This window comes from Grammomys surdaster, unplaced genomic scaffold (assembly GCF_004785775.1).
Source record: "Grammomys surdaster isolate TR1022 unplaced genomic scaffold, NIH_TR_1.0 172, whole genome shotgun sequence".
NCBI classification, from domain to species: Eukaryota; Metazoa; Chordata; class Mammalia; order Rodentia; family Muridae; genus Grammomys; species Grammomys surdaster.
This window is the reverse complement of record NW_021604620.1, coordinates 7,027,634-7,043,194: the sequence shown is the minus strand read 5'-3', so window position 1 is coordinate 7,043,194 and position 15,561 is coordinate 7,027,634. Positions and strand designations below refer to the sequence as shown.

The window sequence follows — 15,561 nt, the reverse complement described above, 5'->3', positions numbered from 1 at the left end:
CTGATGCCTGGAGGAGCAGCACTTGAGAGGCTAAGGCAGGAAGATTGCTACAAGTGTAAGGCCAGCCTATTCTATATTCTAGGCCATAGAATAAAACCTTGTTTATTCTCTGCTCAAAACAAACTGAAACACCAAAAAAAATGGGTCAAAACCTGAGTATAAATCAGCATTATATTTTGTGATTACTGTCTCCTTTCTACAATCTTTGAGAAAATGAAGGAGGAGAAGAAGGAGGAGATGGAGGAAGAAGAAGAAGAGGAGGAAGAAGAAGAGAAAGAGAAAACTAGCATTTGCAGGATAATTTTATAGGTGAAAACTTTGCTAAAGTGTGTCGTGGTTTTGAGGCTCTATAGCAAGTTTAAAACTGTGTCGTAAGTCAAAACATCTTTTTCTATCTTTGCTCAGAATATAGGAATCAATGTCATAGCATAGAAACAGCCAATGCTGGGTCCTGATGTGTGGGCCCCCGAGGCAGGCCTATTAAAGGCTGAAGCAAAAGCAGAGCAGGCTGAGGGCGGCTTTGCCCCAGGGGACTTAAGGCTAATGAGGCATTTTAGTGAGAACCTGCTACAAAAATAAGAGAGAGATGGAGATATACAAAGCCCTTGGTCCAACTGGAGATGCTGCAAGGGCAGACCAATAGTCAAGTTAATTCAGATATTCTAACCACTCAGGACTGAATACCCAACATAGCAGGGGGCTGCCTGGGTATTTAAGCCTGTGAGGCAGTCACACTCCACCCAGCAGAGCTAGTTGGTTCACCTCAGTTCTTCCAGAAGGAGAATAAGCTGTCCGTCCTCCGGGGGGCAACCCTGAAGACCAGCCCTGAGTGACAGACCTTGCTTGCCCTTGAGCAGCTGCAAGGTTCAATGGACTAGGGGAATCACACAAAAATCACTGCTGCTGTGTTCAGAGCTGAGAGAGGACAGAGGGAGGGAACTCTTGGCTCACCGGGCACATTCAAAGCAGGTTTCCTTATGAGGCCCAAGGAAGGTCTTCAAAGATGAAAAAAATGAGTTGGATAAGTTCCAGAGAAAGGCTGTAGAGAGGAGCAGCTGCCTGAACTGAGGCCCAGGATGCCCTCGTGGTTCTCAGCCTCCTAAAGCTGTGACCCCTTCATACAGTTCCGCGTGTTATGATGACTTCCCCCGACCATAAAAGTAGTCCAGTCCGTTGTTACTTCATAATTGTGATTTTGCCACTGTTATGAATCATGATGAAAATATCTGATATGCAGAATATGGGATATGTGTCTCCCAGCAGGGAGGTCTCTGCCCACAGGTAGGTCAAAGACTGCTGCTCTAGGCTTTAGTATGCAAAGTCATAAAGAATGAGGTAGGTGAGGTCTTTGTCAAGTGTGACTGAGAGTTAACAATGACCATTGCTGCCTGGGGGGCATGAACATGGGGCTAAGCACTTGAAAGGATTCTGTTATTCTCTTCTCACACAAGTTATCCCAGTGAGTGCCAAGGATCTCTAGGCTGCCAAGCCAGCAAGGGAGAGAGGTAGGTTTGTAACCCAAGACAACCAGATCTTCAGTGTGTGGCTCTCACTCTGCCCCCAGCCCATTCAACAGAAAGATAGGCTGGACATGCTTGATCCAGGTTACATAAGAAGAATGAAGAAGGATTGCAGATCTTCTAGGGCTGGTCTGTAACCAGGTGAAGTAAGAACGCAGCAAGGAGAAACTCATGGAGAGGCACTGAGAAGGAAACATCCAGTGTGCACCCCTTCTTGGTCCATTCAGCAAAGCATGGGGTTGGGGGGTTGAGGTACAGGGACTAGAGCAACCAAACAGGACCTCAGAGTGTTCTAAGCCCCAATGTGTCCTGTGCTCTGTCTGTCACATGATACAGGAACTCAAAGAAACAAAATGAGTAAGAACAGGTCTGTTGCATTTATGTGGGGTAGCGAGCATCCTCTAAGTCTATACATCCCCGTAGATGGAGATACTCAGAAAATACCCTTGAGAAGGAAGAACAGTTTAGAAAACAGCATTCATAAGTTTCCATCATTGATTGGGAAGATAGAATTGTTCCCGGGGCCAGGGACCTGAATTCTGTCCCCAACATCTACACTGGGTTGTTTACAACTATCTAACCCCAGCTCCAGGGGATCCAAAGGCCTTTGGGCCTCCATGGGCCCCTGCATACACCACACTCCCCTACACACGCCCACATCTGCTACATACAACGAAATAAATAAAACCTGAAATGTTTAAATAGTTATTCAGAAATGTAAGGAAAACTGTAAAGAAGGCTGTATGAGGGCAAAAACAGGATGAAACAGGAGGCATGGATGCCACTGAGGACCTAGGGAGAGTGGGCATTTAATATGGAGTCCTCAATGTGGGGTGATTAAATCAAAACAGAGGCAGCAAATTATAGCCCTGGTTAGCATTTTCTGCATAATCCACTTGTTAAAAACAAGATGTTATTAAAGGAAGTGCCCTGGGGCTGAAAATGAACCTTTTAGGGGGAGGAGGAATAGGCCCAAAGGATTAAAGGAATGAAGATTTTTGGTCCAGGAACTGGACACATGTGAGGACATCCTTAAAGACCATATAGGGATCCGTGGTCCCTGTGACACCAGGACCAAGGTTTAGTCCTCTGGGAGAACTCTCCCTTAGGCATCTAAAAAGTCAAAATCACATTTTTTTTGAAGTCTGATGCATCCAGGGTACGTTTCTTCCCTTAGGAGTCACTCCTGATCTTTGAGCACTTACAAGCATGAACATACTACATCAAAAACAAGTATTTTAATTTGTGAGGCCTGCAGGAGGAATCAGCAAGGAAGGTCCAAGATCTGAGTTCTCCGGTCTCAGCATAGCAGAGGAAGAGAACCAGCTACCATAGTACCAGAGTTGTCCCTTGATTCCTTCCACACAGGATCAAGCAGCAGATGCTCACACACACACAAAATAAATAAATACATTTCTAAATTAAAATTTGTCTATTTCTTGTCCGCTGGGGGGATGGCTTAGATCATAAAGCATTTGTCATGCAAGAGTAGGGACATGAAATCGGATCTCCAGCACCCACATAAATAGCCAGGAGGAAGTGTTGGTCACCTCTAGCACCAGCACCCAGGAGGCAGACACTGGGAGTCTCCAAGGCAAGCTGGCTAGCAGGACTAACCCGCACCATGCACTCTGGGTTCAGCTCGAATCCTTGCACCATCTAAGAAGCCTGTCTTGGTAACTGAAGTGGAGCAAATGAAGAAGACACCCAATGTCATCTCTGACCTCCACACCCATGAGCACCCAACTGTGTGCCCACCTATCCCAGTGCTCATGTACAGCACCCTCAGAGAAACATGAGGAAAATAAGTTTAAAATATTTTTTTCTTTTAGAGTAAATTTCTGTCATGATGAAATCGCTTGCTCACCTGTCAGGCTGGTAAGCATAAGATGTTTGTTTGTTTAAGACTGACTAGGACTTTGTAAATAATCTCGTTCCTTCCCTTTGCCTCTTGCATTAAGATATCTTGAGAAACATCCTCACAATTTACCACTATGTCAGAGAAATCCAGATACCTTTCCCTTCTGTGGAAACTGAGAAGGCAAATGGAATTCCTTTCCCTGGGAGCTGTCTTCCAACTTTAAACCATCTTTAAAAACTTTGACCACTGGGTACAAAATGAACTGTCCAAACATTGTGGAATATCAATTCCATAAAATGTAAAAAGAAAAAAAAAACCCTCTCCGTTTTATAAAACTATTTAAACCCAAAATTAAAAAGACCCACCAAGCCAGTCAGCTAATTGTTTAAAACTGTGTATAAATATGACTCACAAGCTAAAGAGCCTGGAATTGGAAAATCACAAATCTTAATCTTGTAAACAAAACTCAAACTGGGGCCTCTGGACTTTGGTTCTTCCTGATCTGAAGCAAATGTTTTATGTACACAGAAAAGAAGGGTGTTTTTTTGGATGGTCTTCAGCAAAATCTAGCAGTTTTTCTTTTAATTTTTTTCTTATGTGTGTTTATGTGTGTTCAGGGGTCTGTGTGCATGAGGAGGGGCAGAGGAAGACACTGAGTCTCTATCACTCTCATTGAGTCTCTCTCTGAACCTAAAGCTAGCCTGGCATCCAGAACTTTCCAAAGGCTCTCCAGTCTTCTCTCACTAGCGATGGGCTGGCAAAGAACCACGCCCAACTTTGCATATGGACCCTGGGGGTTTTGAACTTGTGTCCTCAAGCTTGTACAGCAAACGTTCCTTGCCACAGGCCACATCTCTCCAGGCAGCTTTAAGAGGCTGGGGTAACATCAGAAACAGTTGATCTTTCCTGAGCTGAGCTTTAACCAATACTAGGAAAGCAGACTTTATGAAGGACTAAAACCCTGGTAGGATTTTTGCTGTTTTCTTTTGTGTGGCTCTTCCCTTCTGAAATGGTCCACTGCTATTTGCAACATGATCCAAAACTCTTAAATCACCTCAACTACTGATGTCTGCAAAGAGCTCCCTCTTACTCTACCTCCGCGCCCCCCAACACACACACACACACACACACACACACACACACACACACACACACGGTACTACATCCTCTGTATTTCACCCCAAATCGACCCTGGCCATCTCTTAGTCACCAGGGAAGGTCATGGAAAGCCAGTGATGAAAAGAGTGTAAACTTACACAAACTGAACCACTGAGTTGTACAGAAGGGGAAACTGAGGCCCAGAGTCATGTGACTTGCCCAGACAGTGGCTCTAACCACAGATAGCTGAAACAATTCTACCTTTAGAGTTAAAATGTCAGATTTTTAAACTTCCCAAGCAAGTCCTTAGGAAGGAGCCCTAGTCCCTGCTTTTCTTCCTTAACTACCACCCTAGCGTTGGGACCTGGAGGGCAACTTGGGTTAGCTATTTCCATTGAATGGCAGCTGCTGAGATCTTTAATTCCAGGCAGCACCCCTGCAGTCCAGCACTTAGTAGGCATGCAGTCAACTTTTCTCAGCTATCAACCTGACCACCCTCACTGGGTCCCCATCCCAGCAGGCCAGGAAACAGTGAGGAGAGAGATCAGTTCTTTTCTCTAACTTGTATCCAGTGAGTCCCGGCCCAGATTCCCTCCCGAGGTGGCAAAGCTGAGGGCTGAGACCCTGGTTCAGTCGCGGTGTCTAGAGCAGTACGCGGCCCAGGTGTGCAGCAGCTGGGCGGCCAGTCCCCTGCCGATGCTCCTCCAAGTTCCAACTTCTTAAACTTCCCTTTCCGGGGGGTGCAGGCCCCTCGCGGCCGCCCTCGCCTTTCGTGCGCGCACAAAGGGTTCAGAAGCGTCCCCAAGTCCCCCGCAAGTGGACTGTCCTGCTCTTTTGCGAGAGATCTTCCCCGGATCCCCGCGGGCCTGAGCCGACTCGGGCCGCTACAAACTTCCCGTTTCCGCCCTCGCACGGGGTCCCGCGGCCGACTGTCAATCGCTGCCCTAGGGGCTGGAGGAGGACCGGGGAGCCCTAGTAAACTCCCAGCGTCGCGCCCCGGCCACTCACTCACCCGACTTGGGAACGTGAGGCGGGATCGTGCTGGCGATGCGAGTCCACAGGACGATGTGCAGCGGCCACAGGCCCCGTAGCAGCCCCCGACCCATGGCAGCCCCCGTCGCTCGTCATAGACCGGCCCCTGGGGCGCCGCGAACCGAGCCTCGGGGACTCCGGGCTGCGCCTTTACTCTTCGCCCTCTCAGGATGCGGGCCAGATGCGGTCGGCGATCCCGGGAGCTCGGAGGCCCGGAGGAGGCCCCCGGCGGCCGAGGAGAGCTGAGCAGCAGGCTGGGGCTCCGTCCCCCAGGCGAGCGTGTGCGCGCGCGGGGGGTGTCGTCGGTCGGTGCGCGCGAGTGACTCACTCATCAACTTTACCCGGGCGCCGAGAGGGAAACAGGAAACTCCTCGCCAACAGCTGGGCAGGACCTCTCGCCGCCCGAGAGCCTTCCAGCTCCGGCCCTCTCCTCCAGCTTCCAGTCCTCGCCTTCCTCCGGCCGCCAATCAAGGCCGCTGGATTGGACCTTGCGGGGACTCTACAAACTTTGAGCTGCCCACTCCCAGCGCTCCCACGCACCCCCCAACCCGCCAAGTCCGGGCTCCAAGTTCAAACTCAGAAGTGACTAAGCGCACGTTTCGCAAAACAAGCTAGAAAGTGGTGTAAACTACTTTCCTTGCTACCCCTCCAGGCACCCCCAACACCTTCCAGGCATTGCTCCCAGGGGCTTCATAATTCCGTTGAGACCCAGGAGGGAGCTCTGAAATGTAGCTCCAGAGTCCCGAACACATTGTTTCCCCTAATAAAATAACGGTAAGCACTTCTTCACGAGAGCTTAGTTTCAGTTTTATGTACAAGCATGCGTGATCACGTTGTAAAGGACTGTTTCTTACTGTGGAACAAAAATTCAGGGGCTTGTCTCAGAGTTTAATGTGTGTATTAATCACGTTGGGTTGTGAATTTAGCTAACCTGCTGGTGGTGGTTCAGTAGGTCTGAACTCAGAGTGTCTGCATTTCTAATGAGCACCTGGGTAGAGCCTCCCATTGGAAGGACCATTTCCTGGGCGTGGTCTGCTGGGTGAAGCCAAATAGTCAGCCCTGAGATCGCAGTAGGTCTGATATTTTCAGGGTGTTGCCTGTAAGAAACTAAAGAAATAAAAGTGTGTTTGGGGCCAAGCAGTGATGGCGCACATGGGCGGGTCTCTGTGAGTTCGGGGCCAGTCTAGTCTACAGAGTGAGTTCTAAGGCAGGCAAAGCTATACTGTCTTGGAAATCAAAACAAACGTGTCTTTGGTGGTGGAGTCTGCTTTCTGTTTTCCAGTGATCGCTCTTTGATAATTTGGGTAAGAAGAGAAAATACTTGGCTGAAGGTAGAAAGGCTATCAGTAGGAAGACCTGTCAAAATTTCCTTTCTTTCTGGGGTGACCACATTTTCCAGAGACAATCTCTATGATGGGTTGTGTGTACCTGTACCTGTCTGTGTGGGGCACGTGGAGGCCATAGGTCCACATCCTGTGTGCACCTCAATCACGTCACCTGATTTGTTTTTAAGGCTTCATTTTATTTTATGTGTGAGCACCTTACGTATATGTATCAAGTGCATGCCTGTTGCAGAAGAGGCTATAAAAGGACATAGAATCTTCTGGAATTAAGGTCACCCAAGGCAGCACAAGCCACATGTCCAGGAGGTGACTATGTGAGTGCTGGTAAGTGAATCCGGGTCTTTGTAAAAACAGCAAGTACTCTGAATTACTGAACCAACCCTCCAGCCCCTTGCCTTATGAATTGATCCTAGAGATGGAAGATTGGCTAGACCAGCTGGTCAACAACCCAGATATCCTCCTGTCTCTGCTTCGAAAGCACTGGGGTTTCAGATGCTTTGGGAGACATATGTATGTACGCACACATGTGAGTGTGGGTGCATGCACATATGCACATATATGGAAGCCAGAGGATTCCCAGAGATCTCTCTGTCACTCTCTGCCTTATTTATTTGAGACAAGGTCTTTTGCTGCGTCTAAAACTAGGTTGGTGACCAGCAAGCTCCAGTGATCCTCCTGTCTCCACTCCACAACACTGGAGTTATGGACACACAAGGCAATGGCCGGCTTTTTATGTGGATGGTGGGACCTGAATTCAGGTCCTCATGGTTGTGCACAAAGCACTGTACACACTGAGTTCTCTCCTGCCTCAGCACCCAGTTTTCTATGCAGGGGTTGGAGGTGGGTCTCAAGTTAAGTGACAGTCACTTTATGGACTGAGCCATCTCCCCAGCCCCTATTTTGCAGTTTATTAATATAATCTCCATTCTTGTCATTCTTTGACCTTAATTCCAGAAGATTCTCTCAGATACCTGATTGGAGAATGAAGTATGTGATCAACCAGCCCTCAATGATAGGGACCCTCAGTATATCATGATTCAGGTTAGGATTGTTGAAAGGAAAAATAGGACCAAAAGCCAGTTGGTGAGGAAAGGGTTTATTTCATTTTATAGTTTGTGCTCTATTATCTAGGGAAGTCAAGGCATGAATTCAAGCAGGGCAGGAACCTGGAGGCAGGAACTGAAGCAGAGGCCATGGAGAAGTGTTATTTACTGACTTGCTCCGCCTGGCTTACTTAACCTGTTCTCTTACATAACCCAGGACCATTTGCCCAGAGGTGCTACCACCCACAATGAGGTGGGCCCTCCCACATCAATCACTGATCGGTCTACAGGCCAATCTGATGGAGGCACATTCTTAATTGTGGTTTCCCTCTTCTCAGATAATTCTAGCTTGTGTCAACAACAAACAACCATGACAGACAGTTTAAGAGACACTGTATGTTCATACAGTGAAGTGTGCCCAAGACAGGCCATCTGCTAGGTTCACCCAGAACAAAGGCAGCAAGCCCTTTCTCAAACCCAATGCCTACAGGTGACTTTGGCAGGCTAAGGGTGAACTGGTTCAAACTGGAACTTTTTTTTTTGGAAGTTTTTGATTCAGCACTAAAAACTGCCTCTGAATGCACCTTCTAGGAAAGGGTCATCTTTATGCAAAGAGTTCTTGTCCCTCATGCATCTGGTGAGAGAGTGCACAGACAGACAGTGGGAGGGTGGAGGCTGCTCAGCACACAGGCAGCCGTGCAGTTATACCATGTTAGTGAGGGAGACAGGCTGAGTTCAAAGTCAGATTCCCCACCTTCCTTCTTGGGATGTCTTCCCAGGCCACTGTGTGTGTGTGTGTGTGTGTGTGTGTGTGTGTGTGTGTTCGCGTGCGTGTGCACATGTGAACATGGCTTCATACGCCTGTTATGACTGTTTTTCATTCTATTTGTTTGTTTGAGATGGAGTTCCATATACTTTGCTGACCTCCGACTTGCCAGGTAGCAGAGGCTGACTTTGAACTCTGAATCCTCCTGCCTATGTCTCCCAGCTGCTGAGGTTACAAGTGTTCATCCACCATGCCTATACCTTTATTTATACACTCATGATATCTGGGTTCCATAATGTTTCTCAGTAGCTCCCAATCCCATTCCTCCTTCAGCCTCGGAATTCTCAAGGGCAGGCACTAGACACTTATCCGTCCTTACTACCGAATCCTTGTACGAAACAGGTCTCAGGTGTGTAGTCAGGCATGTGTTGGCTAAGTGAGCACATGAGGTAACAAGGACACAGATGACAAGTGATCTCGGGGACCTAGTTATTTCATAATTCTGAGGAAAACATTATGTAACCCGACAGTTAGAGATATGAATAGATGAGCTTTCTGCCAATGCTACTTCCCTTTCCCGAGAAAGGAGAAATGAACCCACTCTCTTCTGTCTTCTTAATTTCCCCCAAGTTTGTCCAAGTTCTCTCTCTGAAGCAGATATACTGTCTTCTCTGTGTGTGCTAAAACAGGTAAAAGTCACAACTATCCCAAGGAGCCTGGAGAGATATCACAGTCGATAATGTGTAGTGAGAATTTTGCAATTTTGGTTTATTGAAATAAACACAGAAATATTATAAGAATATGTTTTTGTTTTGATCCCAAGTGTGGGAGTGGGGACTGCTTTGGACTGTTCACAGCAGCTGACTATGATTTGCCTCGTGCTCTAGCAGAGGTGTGTGGTTTGGGTAGCTGCCTGTAGTTTCTGCAATTTGAGTGATATTTGGAATTCTGGGAACTTCTCAGAGGATATATAAATGCTAGATCCCGAAGAGGTGGGGTCGGTGGTTGTTGGTCATTCGGGGGGTTGGTTGAGGTTTGTTAGTAGTTGTGCTCAAAGAAGAAACAAGAAGAAATAAATTAGATTCAGCCCTCTCTTCTTTCTTCTTTCTCTCCTATCTAGTTACAGAGGGTAAAATGGGGGGTGGGGGAGGATAAAGGGTGGGAAAAGAAATCCACAAAGTAGCAAAGACCAGTTACAAGCAAAGAAGAAAAATAAGAAGAAAGAAATTAGATTCACAAATTGTCCTATCATCTATCTATCTATCTATCTATCTATCTATCTATCTATCTACTTATCTATCACCTATCTCTGTCTCTCTTACTGATAGGGGGTAAAACTGGGGGTAGCGGTAAAGGATAGGAAAGAGAAGGACCCACAAAGTAGCAAAGAGCGGCTACAATAACGTACTTGCCTTGTAAGCAGAAAAGGCTTAGCTGGAGAGCCAGGCCTGGTGGCACCAGCTTATAATTCCAGCTCTAGGAAGAGAAGGAGGCAAATGGATCCTTGGGACCTGCTGACTGCTGACTGCCCACGCTAGCCCACTTGATAAGTCTCAGACCAGCCAGCTGGAGAACTTGTCTAAAACACACACACACACACACACACACACACCAGCAAAACAAGTGAGATCATCATACACAACCTCGACCTCCCAGCCCTTTCCCTAAGCAAGAGCAGGCTGACATCCCCACTCCTTCAAGCTTTGGCCCCACCTGTAAGCCTCCACCATGCCCAAGGAAAGCTTTACTACTGGAGACAGAAGGGAAGGTAACACTTCTTTCCAAGAGGATGGAGAAACACCCCTGCCCACAGTGGCCTAGCTAGTGGAATCTTCCAAAGCCTTAGACCAGCAATAAGCCATCTCTGTGTGCTTGTGGGCAGTCTTAATGCGCCTGTGTGTCAGGCTGGTGAAGAGCCTCTTTGCTAACTGTCACACCAACTTAGTCAAGATTCTTGATGATAGAGATCCAGGAACGGGCAGGACTCTGTACAATTGATCGAGAGAGGAAACTCATAAACCTGGCTGTTTGCAGTAGTTCTGTAGTAGTAGTTAAGGACTGTGGCAGAAAGAAAAAGAAGGAAAGAAAAGTCAAACTGAGGATGTTATCTGAGTCCTTTAAATCCAAAAATATGACAAAAATTGCCTCAAATTTCAAAATAAAGCAATAACAGCAACAAAATGGCATTCCAGATGCCACCTGAAGACTAACTGCCAAGGCTCTCCTCTAGCCGTACACACACACACACACACACACACACACACACACACACATGCCCAAAGACTACAGCTGCTAAGGACGTGCTCTACATGGAGGCTGGGTCCGAGTATCTAGTGCCCTGGTGGGACGCTGAGTCTTGTATCACACTGCTAGACTGGCAGCACCTCTGTTGGCCTTTCACACTGCTGATCTAACCCAGTCAGTCCTGGAAGGGAAGGGGGCGGCATTCAGCATTGGGAAGTGCAAACCTCTAAAAGTCACGATGAGATCACAGTACCCTGGCCCCATGTGCATGGCAATCAGATTCTCTGAAACACTGTTCAATAGTGAAAAGACTTAAACTTTGAAAGAGTCTGCCCTTCCCCTGGGATGCTTACAAAAGGCAAGTCTGATGGCCTCAACAGAGAATGTATGTGAACTGGGTGTGGTGGTTCTTGTCAGTAGTCCCACAACTGGAAAGACTAAGATGCCAGGATGGTAGCGTGTTCGAGGCCAGCCTGATCTACTTAATGAATTTCAGGCTAGCCTACATTACAGAATGAGATCCAATCTCAAAATACCAAAAAGGGAGGAGAAGGGGGCATTGTTTGCATACACCACTTTAAACTTAGGTTATCGTAATTTTCTCTGTGCCCAAAATAATACGAGCGTAAATTATGGGGCTGATGAGATGGCTCAGAGAGTAGAGGGGCCTTAAGCTAAGCCCAAAGACCTGAGTTCAGTCCCTGGTGCCCACCATGGTGGTACGAGACAACTGATCCTGCAAGTTGTCCTTTGGCATCCACAACATACACCATGAGACATGTGCATGCTCTCCTCAAGGAGGAAAGACAGAAAACCTGAGACACATATATGCTCTCCCTATGGAGGAAGGAGAGAAAGAATTAAAGTGTGCGTCAGAGTTGATTTTTGTTGTTGTTGTTGTTTTAAAAGAGAAGTTTGTGGCTTCATTTTTATTTTTAATTATTTAATTTAGTGTGTATGTATGACTGTGTGTAAATGTGTGCTTGTATGTGCACGTGTGTGTATGTATGTTGTGTAAGCATGTACATGCATGTGTGTATGTGTGTGTGTGTGTGTGTGTATGTGTGTGTGTATGTGTGAGCTTAGTAGAGTCAGGTCTCTCCCCAAGCCTTTCTGTCAAGGGATTGAACTCAGGTCTCCACCCCCATTGAGCCACCTTGCCTGTATTTCACATATTTCCTACTTTTGGCCCATCCTGACAAGGAGTCCGTTAAAGTCTTCATTTACTTTTGAGAAATCACAAAACACTCTTTTCCCCTTTAGCGTTCTACTTTGTGCCCCACAGTATATGTATTCAGTTTTTACTGGAAGGGAAAATGGCTGTATCTATTTTCCCAATCCATCTTCTTGTTTGCCCTTCTTCTCAGCTATTAATAGGCTGCAGTTATACATGTTTACATAAAGTATTAGCGTATTCTTTTTGGAAAAGCATAACACTCTACAAATACAATGTATGTTAATTGTAGGAAAACGGGAGCTGCAGATAAGCCTTACAGAAAAACTAAAGATGAACCCTAACCTGACAGAAAATCATGGCTAACATTTGTGAGCAAGAGCTAGCCTAATCTTCCTGTTACAGATGAAGAATTTGAGGATTAGTGAGATTAAATGCTTGGCATAGCTAGTGGGATAGAGTCCAGGCCCAAACTGAGCATTCCTGGCTCTGGAGGCTGTGCTCTAAAAATTTACTCAGAAGGTTCATGGAAGGGCACCCCAAAGTACATGGCTTTGATTTACCTCATGCTGAGTTGAAGATACTCTGAAACACAATGGCAGGCAAGGCTTTCCTGGATCCGCTTCACCTGTGTTTAGACAGAGCATTGAGGAAGAAGCCTTCCCTGGACTCTCATCTACCTAGAAAGACTAGCTGAAGCTCAAGAAAAGAGACTAGAGGTTTAGCCCATGCCAGGGCACACTGCACTACACACTAAAGTGTGTCCTAAGACCTCATTCATCTTTTCCCAATACTGTGGACGCTACTCCAGGCGCCACTCTGGGTGCCATTCCCTCCTCTTCAGGAGGGTACCAGTCTCCTGTCACATCCCATCTGGGTTCCAAGTTCTCAGGTGTCTTTCCTTTGCTGCCATGGTGCCATTGGTAAGTTCAAACAGCTTTCCTACCACTAACTTGTGTGTTACTTGGTAGACATGGTCATTGCATTCCCAGATTCCCTTCTTGACCCAGGACTAGTAGCTATATGATTCTAAGACAACACCAGAATGACCGAAGCTGTCCTCTACTATTACTACTTCCTGTGTGTAACTGGTTACAGTGGTTTGATTGAGAATGTCCTCCATGGTCTCTGGCATTTGAACACTAGGTGCACAGTTGATGGTTTAAAGAGGTTTAGGAAATGCATTACTGAGGATAAGTTTTGAGGCTAAAAGCCTCAAGCTACTTCAGTTTCCTCTTTCTTCTTCCTGTGCATGGTTGAGATGAGAGCCCTCAGCTTCCTGCTCCTGCAACGTTGCCCTTGCTGCCATGGTGAACTCTCATCCCTTTGCAACCCTTGGTCATGGTACTTTATCTCAGCAACAGGGAAGACCCCCACCAGTCATCCAAGGACATGACCCTCCACTGTGGGCTCACATGGTGTCTCTGTTGCTCGAAGGACTCTTTCAACTTTATCTCCTTGACCTTCATGTGGCTGCTATTGTCCCATGTTGGATAGTCAAATCTTCATTGTCACCTTGACGGGAGTTGGAATGACCTCTGGGTGTATCTGAGAGGATGTTCCAGAGCATTTCAGTGAAGAGACCTTGAATGTAAGTGAGCTGGAGGCCTGGTCTGAAGAAAAGGAGAAGCTGAGTCAAGCACCAGTCTTCATCTCTCTGTTTCCTGACTGTGGATGCCAAGGGACCAGCAGCTTCATACCCCTGTGGCCAGGACTTCCCTCTCCCTCAGGTTTGGCCAGATGTCATGGCCTCAGGCTATAATCCCAGCATTTGGGAAGCTCAGCAGAAAGATAATGAGTTTGAAGCTAGCCTGAGGTACGCAGCGAGACCACCTCAAAACAAAACAAAATGTGTCACCTGCTTCTTAGCTCTTCTGTACCAACCATGACCCATACTCAGAGGAGGACAGGACAGTTAGAGATGCTTCATCTTTCCCTTCAGCAATGGAACCCCAAAAGGTCACATTTAACAACACTGTGTGGAAGCCAAGACTTATCTCACTGTGGCTATCACAGGAGTTTGTCAACTCCTTCTTAAAAGGACATTAGCTCATCTTTGCTTAATTTCCTGAGCTAGTGACTGTCACACAGAGAGGTAGGAAGAAACCTAGTTTTCCATTTTCTCTCTCCTTGACTCTGGGTTTCTTGACTGCATTCTCATTGCTGTGACAGACTATCTGAAGGACAGATGATTTAAGAGGAGAATATATTTATTTTTAGTTCATAGCCTCCAGGGCTTCAATTTCATATATCAGGGAGGTGATCTCAAAGCAGCCCTATTCAACTCAAGAGGACACACAGCAGAGGAGGAGGGCCCAGAACTAGATCTGACCTTCAAAGCCATACCCCCTGTGACTCTGAACCTCCGGTCAGGTCCCACCTTCCACAGTTCTACCCCTACCCCACTAGTTTCTTAAAAAAATCTTAATCTATCAAATTCTTCATTAGTTCAGAACCCTCACAGTACGATCATTGCTGGAAAGACCCTCACAGATGCACTCGGAAGCACACTGTAGTAATTTCCTGGGTGCTTCTTCATCTAGTCATGTTGACCATCCATTACTCTAGGTGGGCCGGCATTTTGCTTGTCTGTAAGAGATCTTCTCTCTCAGACACCAATAACCGGGGTTCTGGGCCACCGCAATGGTGGAGGGGGAGGGCTGATATCACGAGGGTAGGTTGTTAGGAGAGGCCGCAGCAGACATGCAGACAGCACACACAGGTTTAAGCCACACTGCAGACGGCCCCGATGGTCCGACTGGCCGCTGCTGTCCTGGTAATGCAGGCATAATGGCAGTTATTCCCAGTGGAGCTCACCCTGTTGCAAGAGCAATAGAAGCCTCCCGAAATTCCAGCAAAAGCACCGTGCCTTTAACCCAAAGGCCTGGATTCCGACATCATAGATTCGCCCTTCTCGTGCCTTTCCTGACCTCTTTGGAGGCAGAAATTGCCTGTGGGTCCCTAACTTCTGCTGTCGAACCACACCAAGAACTGGTAGGGAAGGAGCGGCAGCATGCTGGAGGTACACTGGATCTCCAAAGATTCTCGCCTCCTCCGAATTTCCATCATGAACTTTCTTGATCAGCTTTCCCTAGTGGTGAACACTGTACATCTCTTTGGGCCTCCGGTTTCCTGTTAAGCCTGGCTGGGGACCCGGGTCTGACCGTATCTCCGTCTCCTCCTAAGCAGTACAATTTTCCCTAGGGAAAAGAATCCAGAATAGTAGCTGCTATATAAATGTGGGGGCCTAATTTTTTATCCTGATTTGGTCCTCAGGCACTTAGGGGCCATTAGGGGCCATTTGGTTTGGTGCTTCAATGTTTGTTGCTGATGAAAATAAAGCTATGCTGCTAATCTGAAAAAAAAGAAAGAAAGAAAGAAAGAAAGAAAGAAAGAAAGAAAGAAAGAAAGAAAGAAGGAAAGAAAGAAAGACGAGAAGAGAAGAGAAGAGAAGAGAAGAGAAGAGAAGAGAAGAGAAGA

General features: G+C 46.9%; 1 protein-coding gene and 1 pseudogene across 2 annotated transcripts in view; one reads left to right on the top strand and one right to left on the bottom strand.

Annotated features, from left to right (window-relative positions):
- Tgfbr2 (transforming growth factor beta receptor 2) overlaps positions 1-5,981 on the bottom strand; it is an 84,402-nt gene extending 78,421 nt beyond the window's left edge. The window contains exon 1 of one of the 2 annotated variants that reach the window (XM_028767320.1): positions 5,492-5,981. In XM_028767320.1, coding sequence (XP_028623153.1) covers positions 5,492-5,585 — 94 coding nt within the window. In that variant the 5' untranslated portion in view covers positions 5,586-5,981. The remainder of the gene's footprint in view (positions 1-5,491) is intronic. The other variant, XM_028767321.1, reaches the window with a different exon arrangement.
- An 8,803-nt stretch (positions 5,982-14,784) lies between these two features.
- Positions 14,785-15,220, top strand: LOC114621071 (annotated as a pseudogene).
- Positions 15,221-15,561: the final 341 nt, after the last annotated feature.